The 18351-nt window shown below is 42.4% G+C and overlaps 1 protein-coding gene across 12 annotated transcripts in view; it reads left to right on the forward strand.

Annotated features, from left to right (window-relative positions):
* Positions 1 to 18351, forward strand: part of LOC121276898 (receptor-type tyrosine-protein phosphatase delta) — a 612167-nt gene that overhangs the window by 248497 nt on the left and 345319 nt on the right. For all 12 annotated transcript variants that reach the window (XM_041185518.1, XM_041185525.1, XM_041185519.1 and 9 more), the window contains exon 3: positions 5196 to 5341. In XM_041185518.1, coding sequence (XP_041041452.1) covers positions 5196 to 5341 — 146 coding nt within the window. The remainder of the gene's footprint in view (positions 1 to 5195; positions 5342 to 18351) is intronic.

Raw genomic sequence — 18351 nt, forward strand, 5'->3', positions numbered from 1 at the left:
TGACAGTCCTGAGGGTCATTACAGAAAATAAAAATTTTGTATTTGTATAGTGCATTTATGACCATTGGATGTCCCAATATGCTTTATAGCCAATTAATTATTTTTGAAGTGTATTCACTGTTGTACTATAGGAAACATGGCAGCCAAATTGTGCACAGCTGTGTTTTAATAGTGCCATGCATGCCTTGTGCTGATACTGGAACAATGTTTCATTCAGCATTCATGACATCGTGCAGCTGGAGTGCAAATTCTTCTCAAACAAATCTTCAGCTTCATGTCTTCTTGTCACTTTCTGTCCACTGGTCATTTTGTTTCAAAGTCAGAGGTCTCTGCAGTCAATCCACATTCATGATTTATGTAACAGAAGAGTTAAATACTGCAGATGCTGAAAATCTGAGAGAGAAAAAGAAAATACTGAGAACACTCTGTAGGTCCAGAAGCATCCTGAATATTTTCAACATTTTCTATTCACTTTCATATTTTATCTGATGCACCAACTTTTCCAATGCTCACATTTTATTTGGAAGCTTTGATGCACTTTATCTTACTTTGTTCTACATACAAGTCAGATTTTGGCACTGACAGCTTACTCTAAGTGGGGGAAATTTGATTAAAATGGGAAACTGTTTAATAGTGGTTTTATTGCAAAGTGGTATTCTCTGAGAATAAACTGTGTCACGCTGGAGTGAAACCATATGAATGCCAGTTATCATTTCCTTTCCTTTGATAGGAAGGGATTGCTTTTCTCTTCAAGTTTGCTATCTGTATGCAAAAGCAAAATACTGTGGACGCTGGAGACCTGAGATAAAAACAAAGCGCTGGAAAGACTCGGCAGATATGGCAGCATCTGTGGAGAGAGAAACAGAATTAATGTTTTGAATCCAATATGACTATTGAAGTCGAAATGTTAGCTCTGTTTCTGTGTCCACAAATAATGCCAGACTTGCTGAGTTTTTCCAGCATTTTCTGTTTATATTGCTATCTATGAGTGTGATGTCAAGGGTTTTTCTTTACAGCGCTACATGAATCAGAGCTTCAAAATGTATGTGGTGCTCTGTCCGTATGCCATCAATTCAATGCTCTCAGTATAATGTAACATCTGGTGCTGTTAGTGTCAAACCCATCACTTTGACACCAGTACAGCGACAATAGGTAAATCCACTGTCACTGCCCAACCACATCTTCCTGTATCTTGTATATTTGTGGAAAATAAACTTGGTCATTTATAATTGAACAGAAATATATAAAGAGTGTAATTTTGAAAGCAACAGCATCAGGAATTTGCTGCATGAAGTGGAAAAGTCTGAAACTGATCTGCAAATTCAATTTAGGATGATGGGCTGAATTTTCTTTTTGGGAGTGCGTTTTACAAGTTGGGCCATTTTATGGCTCGCAAACTGCACTCCTAACTGATGTGTGACTTTGCTTGGGATTTTTGCCTTTTCCTGCAGGGTTCAGGTTTGGGTTCAGGAGGGGTGTGGAGCAGGGCTGTTGAGAAAGCCTGCCTCAGTATTCGGTGACAGCAGCATGGCTCCTAAAATTAGTTAAAGGCCTCTTAAGCTTCATCCCTTGATTCCCCCACCCCCACCAATCTTTCAGCCACTCCATGCATCTCCATGTATCCTCCATAGCCACTCATCCAATACTTTCTGTGCACAGACCTCAGATTCCATAAAATATCAGAGGAAAATATTTTACATCCCTTTGTGGGGTGGGGGGGTGGTGGTGGGGGGAGATGAGACAATAGTAGAGAGGCTTACCCTGCCACACCACCCACCACCCCAAAATGCCCCATTTTTATTGTAGTTTGGTTTCCGTCAATGTTAGCAGTTACCATGCTGGAGTTACATTTCCCCAGATTTTCAGCTAGTTGGTAATAACATTTACAAGGATAATCACAAAGCTAATTAACTTCGCTATCTGCTGTAAGGTAATGTCATGGTGAACATTAGTGTGTAGCATGAAGCACTAACTATGTTACATATTACAGGAAATAATTTTTCCCCTACTTGAAAACCACGATGTCAGGTATAAAAGAGCAGTTCAGCTGATATTTACAACATACTCATTAACAATTGGCAATGGGCAAAAAGTGGGCAAGTGTGAAAAATTAGATAACTCTTTCAAAGAGTCAGCACAGGCCTGATGGGCTGAATAGCTGTCAGATACTATGATGCCACCAGTTGGCTACCATTGGAACTGCCAGCATCAACAACGTTTTCCAGGTGATTTAAAATTGTCTGTATTTAAATCTTGCACCATTCATGTGTGCTGTAAGTTGTAAGCTCTGACTGCCCAGCCTTTCTTTGTGCCTGGAAAGGATCTGTTCAGGCTAACGATGGATTAGTCCATCAGTGGCCAGAAAAAAGAATGGCCACTGCCTCTGGAGGCACTTACAAAAGCCACTCTACTAAGTTGGTGTAATTGCTTCCAGCACTAAAGATTCCACAATATGAAGATTTGCAGAAAGCTGACTCAGCTTACTCCTTTAATTGAAGTTTTAATTAACATTAAGAGGCGGTAATTGATTAAGGTTCTTCCTAACTAAAGCAAGACTTCAGCTGGGTTGTTCCTGATTCGCCAATGAACAGAAGCTTTCTATAGAATGTAAAAATGGGGTTATAAACTAAATATGCTGCATCAAAAGGAAATGTTTTAGGTTAATCCTGAGAGGATTGTTATCAGGCTCACTTTTACTGAAGTGAATTAGGCTCCATTTGCTGACCGTTGACTATGAGTGGATGAAAATCTAGCTTAAAGTCCCCATGAGAAATAGTGTGTGTTTTGAGTATGGAGACAAAGCACACATTGTTTGTTTCTATTCCTAGTCACACGATATGTCTTTTGTTGCATTTCTCCCTGAACAGAAAGAAGTTGACCAATCAAAAGGTTAAACACTCAGATGCCTTATCATGTGATGCCTTGTAACCTATCACATCTGACTAATTCACAGGCACCAGGGGGTTTCACATGTTGATGGGTAGCAGTGGATAATGTACTGTGCGAGATTTCTCCCTTACACTTTGTTGGATCAAGTGCTGCAGTTGTCAGGGAAGGTTATAAATAGCTGCCAGCAGTCTTTCAACCCTCCCATGCTAATATCTAGACATTAGCTATTTATTGCTACAGTCCAACAAGTGAAGTTCAGGGATGGGTCACAATTCCAGGGGCACTTGAGTAATTATTTTATCAAAGTTAATGCAGTTAAAGAAGAAAGTAAAGAGTACATATGAAAACAGTTATATGGCGTGCAATATATTGAAGCATCAGATGGCCCCATAATACAGCAAGATGAGACAGAAATGTGCCACACCGCACATTACTTAAGTCGAACTACACTGTTATGGAGAAGTGCTAATCGGAGGCCAAATTTGGTACATAGTTGGTGGGTTAGGGGAGAAAGGCATAAAAGAAACATAGGCCAAGATTTTCTGGCCCCGTCATGGCATAGTGGGCAAGGCTGGCATTTGTTGCTCATTTCTAATTGCCCTCGAGAAGGAGGTGAGTCACCTTTTTAAACCGCTGCAACACATCTAGTATAGGCACACCCACTGTGCTGTTAGGAAGTTCTCGCTAATCAGATCAGACCAGCATAAATATTGTACTGGAAGGGGTTTGTGGACTTCTCAGCTGGAGTTGGTGGATGACCAGGTGACAAGGGAAGAAAATGAGCTGAGAAAAGAAACTGACATTATCATACAAAAGATGTGGACAGAAAAATTAAATATTCAGATGTAGAAAGATGTGTTTAATAAGCATAGTTACCATTCTAAAATAAATTTGTTTTTAAACTTTTAAAGCAAAATATATTTTCTTGTAGTGCAGGCTTAAAGCTGGTTTACGATGTCCTTGTCTGTTGAGTTTATTTTTTCCAATAGCTTTGGCACATATGGTTAATATTATAACATTTTTAGTCACTGTGTAAACAAATTGTGAGCACCTTGTTGGTGTAAGCATTGTCATTCAAGTTGTGGTTTTAGCACCAGCTGAGGTATTGGTGAACACATTCTTCACACCAAATGCACAGCTGACTAACTTCATCAGCTATTGTCACCCCGCCTTGTTTTTACTATCTATTCCTTAGCACAGTCAAATAGGGCAGTGATGCCCTATTGCAGTCTAGCCTCACTGCTTCATCTTTCATCAAGGAAGAGCACAAGATTGATACCACACATTGCTGCATATGTCTTTGTCTGAAATACAGTAAATAGAGAGTTTACTATCTGATTCAGTTGGAACATGTGCTGACATTGTGCTGAAGTGTTGACTATAAAAACGTTTTGCTGATTTTCATACTGTTGCTTATTTAGTTAGGATACTAGGTAATAACCTTACTTGGAATGTATGCAAATAAATACAGCTCCTTTACTGTTCCCAACAGGATTGCAAATCTACTAAATACTGAGTCTGTGACTCCGCCACTCAGATAGGAGAGCCAGATAAGATCCAGTTAGTTGATGTGATGAAGGGACTGAATTGGAGTTATTATAATCTAAACCACTTGGTTGAAAACAGACTGGATCAGGTCAGCCACTCATTTTGTATCCCACCCAATTTTAATTCTAATGTGGTGGGTGTAGGGTGAGTGGTTGATCTGAATCTGGGAGTTTCCTGTTGAGTGGTTAGGTTAAAATTACCCCCCATGATTCATTTCTTCTTCATAACGATCCAACTGGATCTTGAATTAATCCAACGTTTTTGCTGAGCATCCTTTTGCATCTAAATTTAACTTGAGTTAATGTGCACATGCAGTGTGCTAGCCCGTAAGGAATAAAATATAAATTGTGGGATATAACATTTTTTTTTTTGGAGTTTCCTATTTCTGAGAGTGCTGTTGGGTGGAAAATCCACAACATTAACTCAGCTTAACTTTGAAACTGCTTTAAATGAAAGAGGTTCTGATATTGGTAGACAGCAACGTTTCATCTAGATTACCCCATAATTTAGCACTTTGAACCATCTCTCCCTGCATTCCCTGCTTCAGATTGCATACCCAGAGAAAGCATCCCCACTAAGCCTAATAAATGCATTTGCTTTCATGGATGTGAAGTTATATTGCTGCTGGAAAGGTTCCCACAAATCTACTAGACTGGTGATACTACGCTTAAATCTATTTAATGAAATGTCGCATTGCCTAGCAACTGAGACTTAAATTATTCAGGAATGTGATTTATTATTTTTCTTTCTTTTTATAGCACCACCAAAGTTTACAAGAACTCCCATTGACCAGACGGGAGTCTCGGGAGGGGTTGCGTCATTTATCTGCCAAACCTCAGGAGAACCGAGGCCTAAAATTGTATGGTCTAAAAAGGGAAAGAAAGTCAGCTCTCAGCGATTTGAGGTATTACATCCATATTTTCTCACCAGGAAAATACTCTGTAAGGTTACCATTGTAAGCCTCCTATTTAATTTCTTTTTTGTTTTCATTAGTGCCCTGTTAAAGTGTGTTGGAGGTGCTTAAAGGTGTTAAGGATCACCAATCTGTAAACTGGAGTGTCCAGAATTGAAATTTGAACTTGTCTCATTTATTTATGTTAATATTAATATATTATTTTAATTATTAGATGATTAGTTGGCTGATGTGATGACTCGAGTTGATGTCTCATTTTTGAAACCTTCCAACTTCTGAAACAGATTTTGCCTATTCACTGGGAGTGTAAACTCATTGTTACATTTCTGCAATTTCACCACAAATATAAAACTGCCCCCCTCCCTCCCCTCCACCCCGCCCCTCCGACCCCACACTTTTACTCTGGGTTTTTGGGGGCTCATCACCGTGGATCACTTTTTATGATTTTGAAAGCTAGATAAACTTGCAGCTTTTGCTTGTTAAACTAAATAAAAATAATGTCTTACTTGTTGAACACCCTGTCAAAACAACCTTTTTCATGGGTTTCAAGAGCTTGAAGGTGTTATCTCTCTCTTGCCTCTGCCTTATGCTGTCATTGTTTTTCTAGTTTTTGAGTTTTCTCTCTATGGACTGGAGTTTCACGACCAAGGTGGATAGCTCGAGTTGAGAAATTTCCTGACTCGGCATACCCACTCGGTTTAAAGGGCCCCTTTTCACTCAGGGGATCAAGTGAAGTCCACCAACCCCAGAAGCAGATCTTAGGCAGCCATATGGCCAATGAGTGCTGAGGTGGGCTGGTTAGACGTCCTGCCTAGGTCCGCTGGGTCTTTGCCCCCGTTGTTTTTAAAGCTGTTAGGCCCTCTAACCCTCACCACTTACACCTCCATGCCATTGCCAAGCCATCTCCATGCCAACTAATGCCCCCTCACATCCCATGGCACCTCCACGTCAATGCATGCACTTTGTCCTCCCCCCCGTGCCCCGTCATACCCCAAGCCACCTCCATAGCCACTCAAATAGTATCCACCATGGGCAGACCTCAGGGACCTGTGGAGCTCACTCCTACACACTTGGTAGTGAAAACAATTTCCATTCAAGAAACCTATTCAAAGCTTTTAAATCTCTTCAGTGGTTAATATCTTATTAAAAAACTAATACACTTCTATTTAGATGCTACACCAAAGACAGTTAATCCTTTCATAGCATCTCTAAAGTGGCAATCAAATTGAGTTCAGAACGCCCTGCTGAGATAATTGTAACTTTTGAAACTCAGCCAAGCATTCATAACAACATAATACTAACCCTTGCATAAATGTCACCAAAGATCTCTATTGAATCTGGCATGGCCAGATGGTAATACTTCTTTTTCTAACTGACACCAGATGATCTGTCAATCAAGTCTGTCCAACAGAAGATTTTTTAAAAAACTCTCATTGACAGTTTTCAGCCTGTTTGTTTCTCGTGTTTAAACTGCAGGTGATTTAAAAAATGACTTCAGGTTATGGCACTTCAACAGACCGTATTTGCCCTTCAAAGGTGTTTACATCTGCTCTGTCAATTTGTGACTCTCACACAGTGGGTTAAGGCCCCTGCAACTTTAAATATAAGGTCCGTTTGAACTCGGTGTTAAGTTCAAATAGCTCTGCTGAGTTCAGGTTTTTTGCCTGTGTGAGCTATGCCCCACCCTAGCCCGCCCCCTTCCTTTGCCAGCAAACATTGGAGCTTTTGGAAAAGGGGTGGAATGTCTGCATCTAGGTCCCACCTGCCATTTTTAAAGATGCATGAAGCCTTCCCAATTCTGTGAAAATCTGACCTATACTCTAAAGAATGACAGATAAGTTTATCAATTTGCCAAGGGATTGGACAGAAATATCTAACCATTTTGTTCAGCTTTGCTGATTTCGTCATGTGTCCTCCGTGTGACCTTTCTTGACATCAGGAGGGGGTAAAACAACACCAGCCTGTGATCAAGGCTTTAATTACCAAATAAGTTTACTAATAAGAAAAAGCAAACAGTTGCAATAAGTGGTTATTAAATTAAGTAGTTCCTGAGTTGGTAGAGAGTAACTAACACTTACAACTGCTACACTAAATCATGCCTTCTTACATTTTTCCTTTTCACACTGCTCATGAAGTTATCTGACCTATCACACTTTGTGGGTTTCACACATGTATTTCCGATTTGAACTAGTCTAGCTGAGAAGTTCTTTCCAGAGAACCGCTGGAGCCAAGCAGATGTAAGTAAATTTGTTAAACACAAAAAAAAAGTTGCCTATCAAACATTATTCAAACCAATCCAAAATATGTTTGTAATGGAATTAAATGTCTAAGCTTGGCTTCTCCCCTTCCTTGGATAGTCTGGTAAGACAAAATGTCTAATTGTTACAAACATTGTGTTATGAATAAACTAGAGCCTTAACATGTATATACGATGACAGAATTGAAGAACTCGATGCCATAGCAAATCTTAAACAAAATGCTTCATTATTCTGACATTGGTGTAAAGAACCTGTTTATAATTTTGCTACAAATAGTGAACAGATGAAATATCCCTTAAATATATATATACAAGAATAACAGTGAAGAATTCATCTGAGGCAAATGATTACTTTTGAGGTAATTTCAGAAGTTCACAAGTGCTTTGAACTTGATATGTGAAACCATATGCTTTTTCCCTTGTGCACAACTGAAGTTGATACATCTGTGTTTCGTAAGTATAGAAAAACATGTAGCATTAACCTATAGGGTGTACTGTCCAAATTCCCAAACCCCACCCCCATCTCAGAGAGCTTTGTGCCAGTAGCACTGAATTATATAAATTTACCTCACGTAGTTTAAAGGTATATGATTCTGAAAGAAAGTGTTTCATGTTTGCTGATAAATTAGCTTCTGATAGTTTCTTGATGTAATGCATTTCTATTAATGGAATCATTTGTTCAACAAGAACATTTGCTGTAGCCCTGTATAATGTGCCATACATTTTACACTGTTTGATCAGTAGAAATCATTTAGATAACTCAACATTTTACTTGCTAATGATATGTTCCCATCCAAAGCTTCATGCGTAATTGATAAAATAGATGTATTTGCTCTCCTTAAAGCAGAGTCTTAGTTTTTTGTGTTATCTCTTACATGCTGGGCCAGGTTGCAAGACAATTCTTTTTCTGGATGCCCTATCCATTTAAGAGTTTGCATTATCTAGAATGTTTCAACCTTGATCCCAGCCTGTGCTGAGTTAGCAGAACTCAGCTAGGTAGCGTCAATTGTCCTCTTTCCACCATGGGGACCAGCAAGAGTTCCCGCTCCTGATTGCCATCCAGTGACCCTCCACCTGGAAAGTAAATGTAAAATGGATGTTGGGCATGAAAAGAATTAGGCTTAGCTGTGATACCTTTCATGGTCCAATTACTGTCAACAGTCACTATTTAGATTTTGTGTGAAGAATGGGTACTTAGGCATTATACCAGGGTTACAAGTGCTTGTGAGATTGTATTTCAAAGAAAGCCATGACTTTGAAGAGGGGAAAGGACAGAATTTAAAGTAGTCAAAAAACCAATTGTTCATTTGTATGATTCATTACAATTTGCATCATCAACTCTGGTGTTGTTCAGGTATCAGGTGATGTTCCACCAGTCACTCTGGTCATGTCTGATTTGTCCCTCAACTCCATTTACTTACCTTTATTCCAAAATCTCTTGATACTCTTACCTAACTGAAATCTTTCATCTCAGTGTTAAAGATGACTCAACATCTCGAGACATTTGGGCGAAAGAGTTCTAGATTTTCACTAAGCTTTTTGTGGAGAAGTGCATCTTGATTTTATTCCTCAGTGGCCTAGCTTTACTTTCAATATTATGGGCTCTTAATCTTGATTTCTACATCAGAAAAATTGTTTAACTTTTTCTACCTTATGGAATAATGGAATTTGAGGGCCAGTGTCAGTTTGGATAGAAAATTGGCTTAAGGACAGAAAACAGTGAGCCATAGTAAATGGTTATTTTTCAGAAAGGAGGATGGTAGACAGTGTATCTGTATATAACATATATACATATATATATTTATATAAAGAGTAAAAGTTCAAAATTTGGAGGAGTGGCGGAGAGTGAGGATAATACAAATCAATTGCAACAGGACATAGGCTAGCAGAATGGGCAGACAAATGGAAAATTAAATTTAATACAGAGATGAAGTGAGATGATGCATTTTGGTAGAAGAGGTAGCCGAGATGGACTAAGATTTGCACCAAATGCAGTAGTGGGTGGGTAAAACAATGTTTTACCCAACGGCCGCAATGGCAGCTTCTCACTCCGTATCATCCCAAACCCGGTTGCATTAATTATGCATTCTTGGCAAACATGCCGTTTCCATGGCAGGCAGGCTCTGATTCACCCGTCATGCCGTTACCTCACCGCTTTATCATGCTGGGTGTTGCATTTAAAGTATAGCCAAGTACGTACCTCTCAGTGTTTCCAGTCTAGGACTGCTGCAAATAAAACATGGCCCTGAAAGGCAAGAATTCTGCAGCCCCCAGGTTTAGTGCCTTTTGGATGCTGTGGAAGCCTGCCGTGATGTTCTCTACCCCCGCTTTGGCTGCAGGAGGGGCAGCAACATTACCACTCTGACTTGGTAGACGATGGCAGTGGTGATCAGTGCCAGTGCTGCACAGAAGAGAATGGCCATCCAACGCAGATAGAGGATGAATGATCTTATCTGTGCTGTCAGGGTAAGGCAACTATCTCCTCACTCTAAACTCACACACTCAAGCCCATCACATATTCATTGGCATCTCACACATTGCCAGCACAATGGACATCACCACTCATTCTCTCACATGCACGCACCTTCACATCTCCATCTGGCCTAATCTGTTCTGGAAACTGCCTCCCCAGTCCTCACCACCTTGAGGCCCCTTGCACAGATCAACTTGTGCCCCCACACAAACACTATATCCTCAGTACAGCCCTCACCTTGCAGTCTTTTCCCCTATCTGAGGCCACTTCTCCCCCTTCCCCAAGCAAGTGCTAGCCCAGCAGCCATTGAAAAGCCACACCAGCCTTTTGGCTGGTCTGGTAGGTAGAGACCCCCCCCTCCCCCAGTGAGCCCCCCTAAAAGTGATGTGTTGCTGTCTGCGAAGTCTGATGCAGCTGACTGTGAGTGCTGACTGAAGCAAGTTAGGCAAACAAACATCAAAGTCCCGAGCAAAGTACAGCTCTCCAGGTGCATGTCACTTATGTGCAATTGCATGCCGGACAATCCAGTGGGCGGACAATCCAGTGGGCGGGGTGGGGGATGAGTCCAGCGGGCTAGCCTTATAATGATATGCATTACAATGAGGTTCCCCGTGTCCAATGGCAGGAAACATGGCCCGCCATTCACAGGTCGAGTGGATGATCACAAACTGGTTTCATGATGTTGTGAAACTGATTTTTGATCTTCTCGCCATACTGTCAGCTCACTTCGTCGAGCATGCCCAAAGCCAGGGGCCATGGACAATTCCACCCAATGACACAGTTCTAAAGCATGTTCAGGAACAGAGAGACCTGGAGTGCATCTTCATCCATCTCTGAAGTTGGGAGGATATATTGAGCGAGCGGTCAACAAAGCAGCGGGATCTTGGACTTCATAAATAAAGGCGTTGGGTACAAAAGAAGGAAAGTTATGCTGGACCATTCTGGTTTGGCTAAAACTAGAGTATTGCATCCAGTTCTGGTCACCACACTTTAGCAAGGATGCGAGGATCCTTGAAAGTGTGCAGAGAGGATTTACCAGAATGTTCAAGGGAAGAGGGATTTTAGCTACAAGGTTAGGTTGAAGAAACTGGGGTCGTTCTCCTCAAGTGGAGCAAAGGAGATTGAGTGGAGATTTAATAGAGGTGTGCAAGATTATGACAGGTCTGGAAAGACAAGGAAAAAATCTTCCCATTAGCTGATGGTACAAAGACTAGGGGATACAGATTTAAGGCTTTGAGCAAGAGATGCAGCTGGGATGTGAGAGTGAATATTTTTTACACAGCGAGTGGTAATGACCTGGAACTCGCTATCCCTGGAAGGGTGGTGAAAGGCGGAAACATTCAATGATTTCAAAAGGAAATTGGATGGGTACTTGATGAAAATAAAATTGCAGGGCTACAAGGTAATTGGACTGATTAGATTGCAATATGGAGAGGGGGCATGGATTCATTGGGCTAACTGACCTTCTTCTGTGCCATAAATGACTCTATGAATTCCTTTATCAATGTGGCTTTTACTCCTTTGTGCTCTGAGACCAGAAGAAGATTAGCATCTTTAACTATTATTAATAATAACTGTTGGTGATAATCAGCGTTATACCTACTGCTTAGACCATAAGCCTTCTGAAGTATTCTACAAGTGACAATCAAAACATCTCTGTGGACGATGAAGTAATTGAAGCATCACTTGCTTTTAATCTGCCATGAATTCTCAGGACTTTTAACAAAAAAACTCCTTAGCAGAACAAGGGATCAAGTAATGCAGCCCAGGTGTGGGGGACGTTAAGATCACAGGAAGTGCCACAGTAATCTTAGGAGTGTTCCCCACGCCAATTTCATTGTCAGGCTTTGTACAAGATTTTGATTTGATGATAGATATAATGAGCTCTTATGTTGTATTTCAACAGGATTATCTTTGTAATGAGGAAAGGAATCTCCCAGCCAGCTGTGAAACCACGTCCAGTTTCAGTCCTCCAAGTGCTACGCTCAATAGTCTCCACCTCTCAAGGTGTTATGTTTCTTGCTGCCACTACTTGTGGAGTTTGGGGTTAAAAAGGGGCAGAATACCAGGAAACTAATGATCACAGTATATCCTTGTGAAAGCAGAAGTTATTAACATTGACATTCTATCATTTCTTTAACACTCACTGCCCATAAAGGCCTATTAAGGCCTAGGTAGGTGCTGCCAGCAGTCACTTGTACTTGTTCTGCTAGGTGCACTATATGCACTCTTTGCACTTTTTCTCTGACGTAGACTTGGAGTCATATTTTTTCCAGACAAGTTAACCATGCGTCTGGAGAGTGTGGCTGCTGCCATTCCTGCAGAATTTCATTATGGTAGGAGTCAGAGGGCTGAAAGAGTAAGAAAGCAAGAGAGACACAATTTATAACAAGACAAATGAATCACTCTAGGTTCTGCACTGCAGCCATAGGTCCAGAGACTTGTCATGAAGTTATCCTTTCAGCTTTCAACAGAAATACAAAGCTGTGGCTCTTTCATTGCCTACCTGTCAGAAGTGACATTGCTGACCAGACCTGGTCTCAGTCTAATGGAATCTCATGAAATCATAAATTATTAATAATATTTATCATGAATGTAACAAAGCAGGATGTCTGCTCACTGCCACTTCAATTATAATTACGAGCAAGCTTCAACTGCCTCTCTGCACCCATCTCATGATGGACGAAGCCTCCAGCTGCTGCAGTCAGCTGTTCCACTTTGTTAACTGGCACTCTCAGTTCAAGCAAGAATGTGCATAAAGTTACCAGGAAGGATTTTCAACTCCCAGCTACCTGTTCCTTTCAGGATACATGGGCTAAGGACAGAGGGAAATCTGATGGGACCTTGGATGCCCTTTTCCAACCTGATTTAATTTTTCATCAGGCCATTGAATGGCTGTGAGGTACTCATTCACGTCTCTCGCACATATGCTTATCAAAATCTTTGGAGGTCAAAAGAGAAAACACTTGGTAAGAGGAGGCCAGTTACATATTTTCATTTCACAATGAGTGAATATGTAGGGTAACAGTTGTAATCTCACTTAGTTAGTTCAATCAGTAAAACTTGGCTTCACCTTAAATAATGAATGTCTTACACTTGCTCACATCAGTGGGTCATCATCATGCTTGACTTAAAGATCTCCTCTCATGAAATAAACATAACATTCTTATATAAAACTAAAATACTGTGGATGCTGGAAATGAAATAAAAACTGGAAATGCTGGGAAAGCTCAGCAGGTCTGACAGCATCTTTGGAGAGAGAAACAGTTAACATTTTGGGTATGTATTCTGAGGCTCTGAAGAACAGTCATATGTACATAACATCTTTACCCGATTTTACATGAAGTTAGAGCTGTACCATCCAAACTCCTGATGAAGTTTCATTTGAGCCACAGTATTATTATTCCATTGTCAGCCTTGGCTCAGTGATATCACTTTGCCTCTGATTCAGATGGTTAGCATTTCAAGCCTCCCTCCAAAAATTTGAGCGCACAACCTAGGCTAATTCTCCCGCAGCATAAAATGTGCCACCTCTTGCATGAGACAGAAAGCTGAGGCTTTGTCTTCCTTCCCTGGTGGACACAAAAGATCCAGTGGCATTGTTCAAAGAGCAGGAGAGTTCCGACTGACCTACCCAACATGATGAAAACAAAGATTTAACTGGTCGTTTATTTCATTGCTGTTTGTGAGGCCTTGCTATTCACAATAAAATTACAATGGTGGTTCCACTTTAAGAGTACTTCATTGGTTGTGAAGCACTTTGCAACATTTTGAGCTGTGAAAGGTGTTCAAAAATACAAGTGTTTCTTGTCTGGAATTCTAGCTTTCTCCATTTACCTCATAACAAAATGTGTGATTATAGATCTGTGAAAGACCCTCTATGACACTCAAAAAAGAAGAACATTAAAACACGTCATCAATATCTTTATTCCCTATGGAAACAAGACCCTGGATACATCAGTTACCAAGCAGGAAATTGTTGGATGAGAGGCATTGACCACTACCTGGTTAGTTTCAAGCACATTACTTGAGGTGGCATTTCTCACAAGTGATGTAAAGCACCTGTCATGCATTCATTAATTTTCTGGAAAGAAAGACTTGCACTTTTTACGACCATCAGACATATCAAAATGCTTCGCAGCCAATTAATACTTTTTACCATTGCACTCACTGTTTTAATGTAGCAAACGCAGTAGCTTTAAATGCACACAGCAAACTCCCACAAACAGCAATGTGTTAACGACCAGATAATCTTTTTCTTTTTTGTTGAGTGAGAGCCCATTGGCCAGTACACTGGGAATTCTTTCTTCTTTGAAACTATACCTGGGATTTATTACATCCCAGCAGTCAAGTGGGGCTTTTGTTTAATGTCTCATCCGAAATATATATTAATATATTCAAGGCTAAGTTAGAGAGATTTTTGATCCACAAGGGAGTCAAGGATTAGGATGGGGTGGGGGGTGGGGGGGGTCGGTGCGGTAGACAGGGGATTGCGGGTGTTGCACAGTAGGAAAGTGGAGTTAAGACCAAAATCAGATCAGCTGTGATCTTATTGAAAGGTGGGGCAGGCTTTTGGTCAAATGGCTTAGTCCTGCTCTTATTTATGTTCTTATGAAAGAATGCACTTCCGATAGTATATTGCACCCTCAATACTGCACAGGAGCGTCAGCCTTGATTTTTGTACTCAAGCCATGGAGTTGCACTTGAATCTGGAACCTTGTGACTCAGAGGCGAGAGTGTTGCCAACTGAACTGTAACTGATTTTAGTAAGGCATTTAACAAGGTTCCACATAGCAGACTGGTACGAAAAGTAAAAGCTCATGGGATACAGGGGAATGTGGTGGGTAGGATCCAAAAGTTGCTCAGTGACAGGAAACAAAGGGTAATGATTGACGGATGTTTAAGTAAATGGAAAGCGGCTCCCAGTGGCGTTCCACAGGGTTCAGTGTTGGGTCCCTTGCTGTTTGTGGTATATGTTAATGATTTGAAATTAATTGTGGGAAGCATGATTGGGACGTTTGCAGATGACACAAAACTCAGCTGTGTAATTGACAGTGAAGAGAATAGCTATGGACTCCGGAATGATATCAATGGTTTGGTTGCGTGGCAAATGGAATTCAGTCCGGAGAAGTGTGAGGAATGCTTTGTTTGCAATTGGAGAGTGCAAACAAAGCAAGGGAATACTCAATAAACAGGAGGATATTGAGAGGGGGAGAGGAAGAGAGAAACCTTGGAGTGCATGTTCACAGGTCCCTGAAGGTAGCAGGACAGGTGGTAAAGAAGGCATATGGAATGCCTTCCTTTATTGTACAAGGTAAAGAATACAAAAGCAGGGATGTAATGGTGGAACTTATAAAACGCTGGTTAGGCCACAGCTGGAATTTTGTGTACTGTTCTGGTCGCCACATTACAAGGAGGACATAATTGCTCTGGAGAGAGTGCAGAGGAGATTTACAAGGATGTTGCCAGGGCTGGAAAATTGCAACGATGAGGAAAAATTAGGTAGGCTGGGTTGTTTTCCTTAGAACAGAGGAGTCTAAGGGGTGACTTGATTGACAAAATTATGAGGAGCCTAGACAGAGTAGGCAGGGAAGACCTATTTCCACTAGCGGAGAGGTAATTTACCAGAGGACACAGATTTAAGGTGATTGGTAGGAGGATTATAGAGGATATTAGGAAAAAATTTTCACCCAGAGAGTGGTGGGTGCCTGCAGTTCACTGCCTGGAATTATGATGGAAGCAGAAACCCTCAACTCATTTAAATGGTACCTGGATCTACACCTGGACTGCTGTAACCTGCAAGGCTATGGATGGTGGGATTAGAATGGACAGCTAGTTTTTTGTCACCTGGCGCAGACACCATGGATTCAGTGGCTTCTTTCTGTAGCTTTTCTATGGTTCTATGGTCTGAAATTTAACAGAGCACTGCTCGCATCCCTGAGGCTCCTACTCAGACCTGCCCACCTCTGTTTCAACATGGCACCATTTTGGGAGAGTTATAAATGAAATGTGAAGGACGGTGAATGAAGGAGAATAATATTAACCACTTTTAGTTTAGTAAAGTCTTCGTGTTTTCAAATCATATTGGCTGGGATTTTCCATGCCCGTTGGCGTCGGGCATGTTCAGTGGCATGAGTGGACAATATGGCAAGAAGGCCAAAAATCAGTTTCGTCCACTCTGCCTGCTGATGGGCCACATTTCCCGCCATCGGACGTCAGGAACCTAATTCTAATATATCAGCATATTGTTATAAGGCCAGCCTGCCGGAATTGTCCCCACGGGCTGGACCATCTGCCCACGTTGACGAGATTGCATGCTGACGTGTTTCACAACAGCATATAAGAGGGGTGCATTTGACAGGCTGCACTTAGTGACGAACTCAGAAGTGAGTACACAGTAACGTTGCGGAGCACTCACCTGTGTCACCTGTTGGACTTCAAGGTTGAGGTGCATTGGAGGCACGGGCTGCCCTGCAGTTGAAGGTAGCGCACAAACATGTGGGGGGCGGTGGGGGGGAAGTGGTCACGCATTACAGAAACCTTGTATAAAGTGACCATTTCTCTGCAACTGAAATAGTTCAGGCACGGCCACATTGATATGATTGGAGTCGGGCTTCTAGCTTATCTGCCCTCTCAAGCAATGCAGAGGCAACTTGAGAGCTTTTCACCCCTCAGGCACAGATTGCAAACTAATGAGCGTTTTAGTGGACTGCAGAACACGTTGTGAGCTGGGCACATTGTACAATCTCCTTGCTAAAGCTGGCCATGGAGCCACGACTGGTGGAGGCGCTCACAGCCCCTTACAATGTCATCATCCCGGTTTGGACCAGTCACTCCCATGGTTCAAGCTAACAGTGCAGCCTTACAGTGCGGGTTCAGAGAATGCCTGTGCCTGTGCTAAGTCGGCAAAGCTGCCACCAATCAGTCGGGTAGAATGGGGCGGAGGTGGGTGGGGTTTTGGGGAGCCATGCAGTGCACTAAATTCTGGCTATCCAAAATGGTGGCTAGCACTCTCAAGGAGAGTGTTAAGGAGCCTTCAGACTTAACCAAGATAGGTTCTTACTATGCTAACCCTGGCTCCCTCTTTCATCCTGCAGGATCATGGAGCCTGGTGAATTAGTTGGATGCCTCATGACTTAGAGAGTGAATATGACAGAGAGGAGAGCGACTGAGGCACCTGACTGGGCACCAGGGAGGAGCAGCACCCTCTGGAAGGACGGGTGGCTGGGGCTCCCGCACACGCCAACAAAGACCCACAGCGAGCTATTGCTGGTCGGCGTCTAGCTAGACCCACGGTCTATAGACATGGCCTTTCAATCCTGCAGGTGACCAAGAACCAGTGTTGCCAAAGACTGCGCATGTCTAGGGAATTGGTCAATCACATCTGCCAGCTACTGCAGGATTTGGCACCACAGGGACATGGAGGTCATCCACTGCCAATGGCCATGAAAGTGACCACGGCGCTCAATTTTTATGCTTGTGGCTCCTTTCAGGGTTCCACAGGTGACCTCTGTGGGATATCACAAGCCTCCACTCACAGAGGCATCCTTGAGGTCACGGATGCCATCTTCGTAAGGGCACACAACTTTGTGTATATAGTCTGGGATCAGGACAGCCAAGATGCAAGAGTGATTAGATTTGCCCAGATCTCAAGTTTCACACAGGTACAGGATGCCATATACTGCACTCATGTAGTGCTCAGATCTCCTTTGCAACACACGGGCAACAACATCAACCGCAAGGGATTCCATTCGCTGAATATGCAGCTGGTGTGCGACCACCACAAACACATCCTGCAGGTCTGCACACTGTTTTCAGGGAGTGTCCATGACTCCTACATTCTCAGTTGGTCACAGGTCCCTGACGTCTGCCAGGAATGGCTCCTCGGGGACAAGGGCTACCCGCAGAGGACATGGCTGATGACATCTGTGCGGTGCCACAGACTGCAGCAGAGCGAAGGCTCATGCTGAAACTCGCACCTTGGTGGAGCAAACCATCGGGCTGCAGAAAATGAGGTTCCGGTGCCTGGACCAGTCTGGTGAAGCCCCGCAATATAGCTCACAGAGGGTGTCACGCATCATCATCGTTTGCTCTGCCCTTTACAACCTGGTGCTGCAACGGGGAAAGAGGCTGGCTGAGGAGATACTGGAGGTCTCTTCTGATGAGGAGGATGCCAGTGGGGATGAGGGTGAGGAGGTCCTCTAATGCGGTGGTGATGGGGATGAGGCCCTTGCACTGGCCAGATGAGGCAGGTGCACTCGGGAAGCCCTC

This window comes from Carcharodon carcharias, chromosome 4 (assembly GCF_017639515.1).
Source record: "Carcharodon carcharias isolate sCarCar2 chromosome 4, sCarCar2.pri, whole genome shotgun sequence".
Taxonomy (NCBI): Eukaryota; Metazoa; Chordata; class Chondrichthyes; order Lamniformes; family Lamnidae; genus Carcharodon; species Carcharodon carcharias.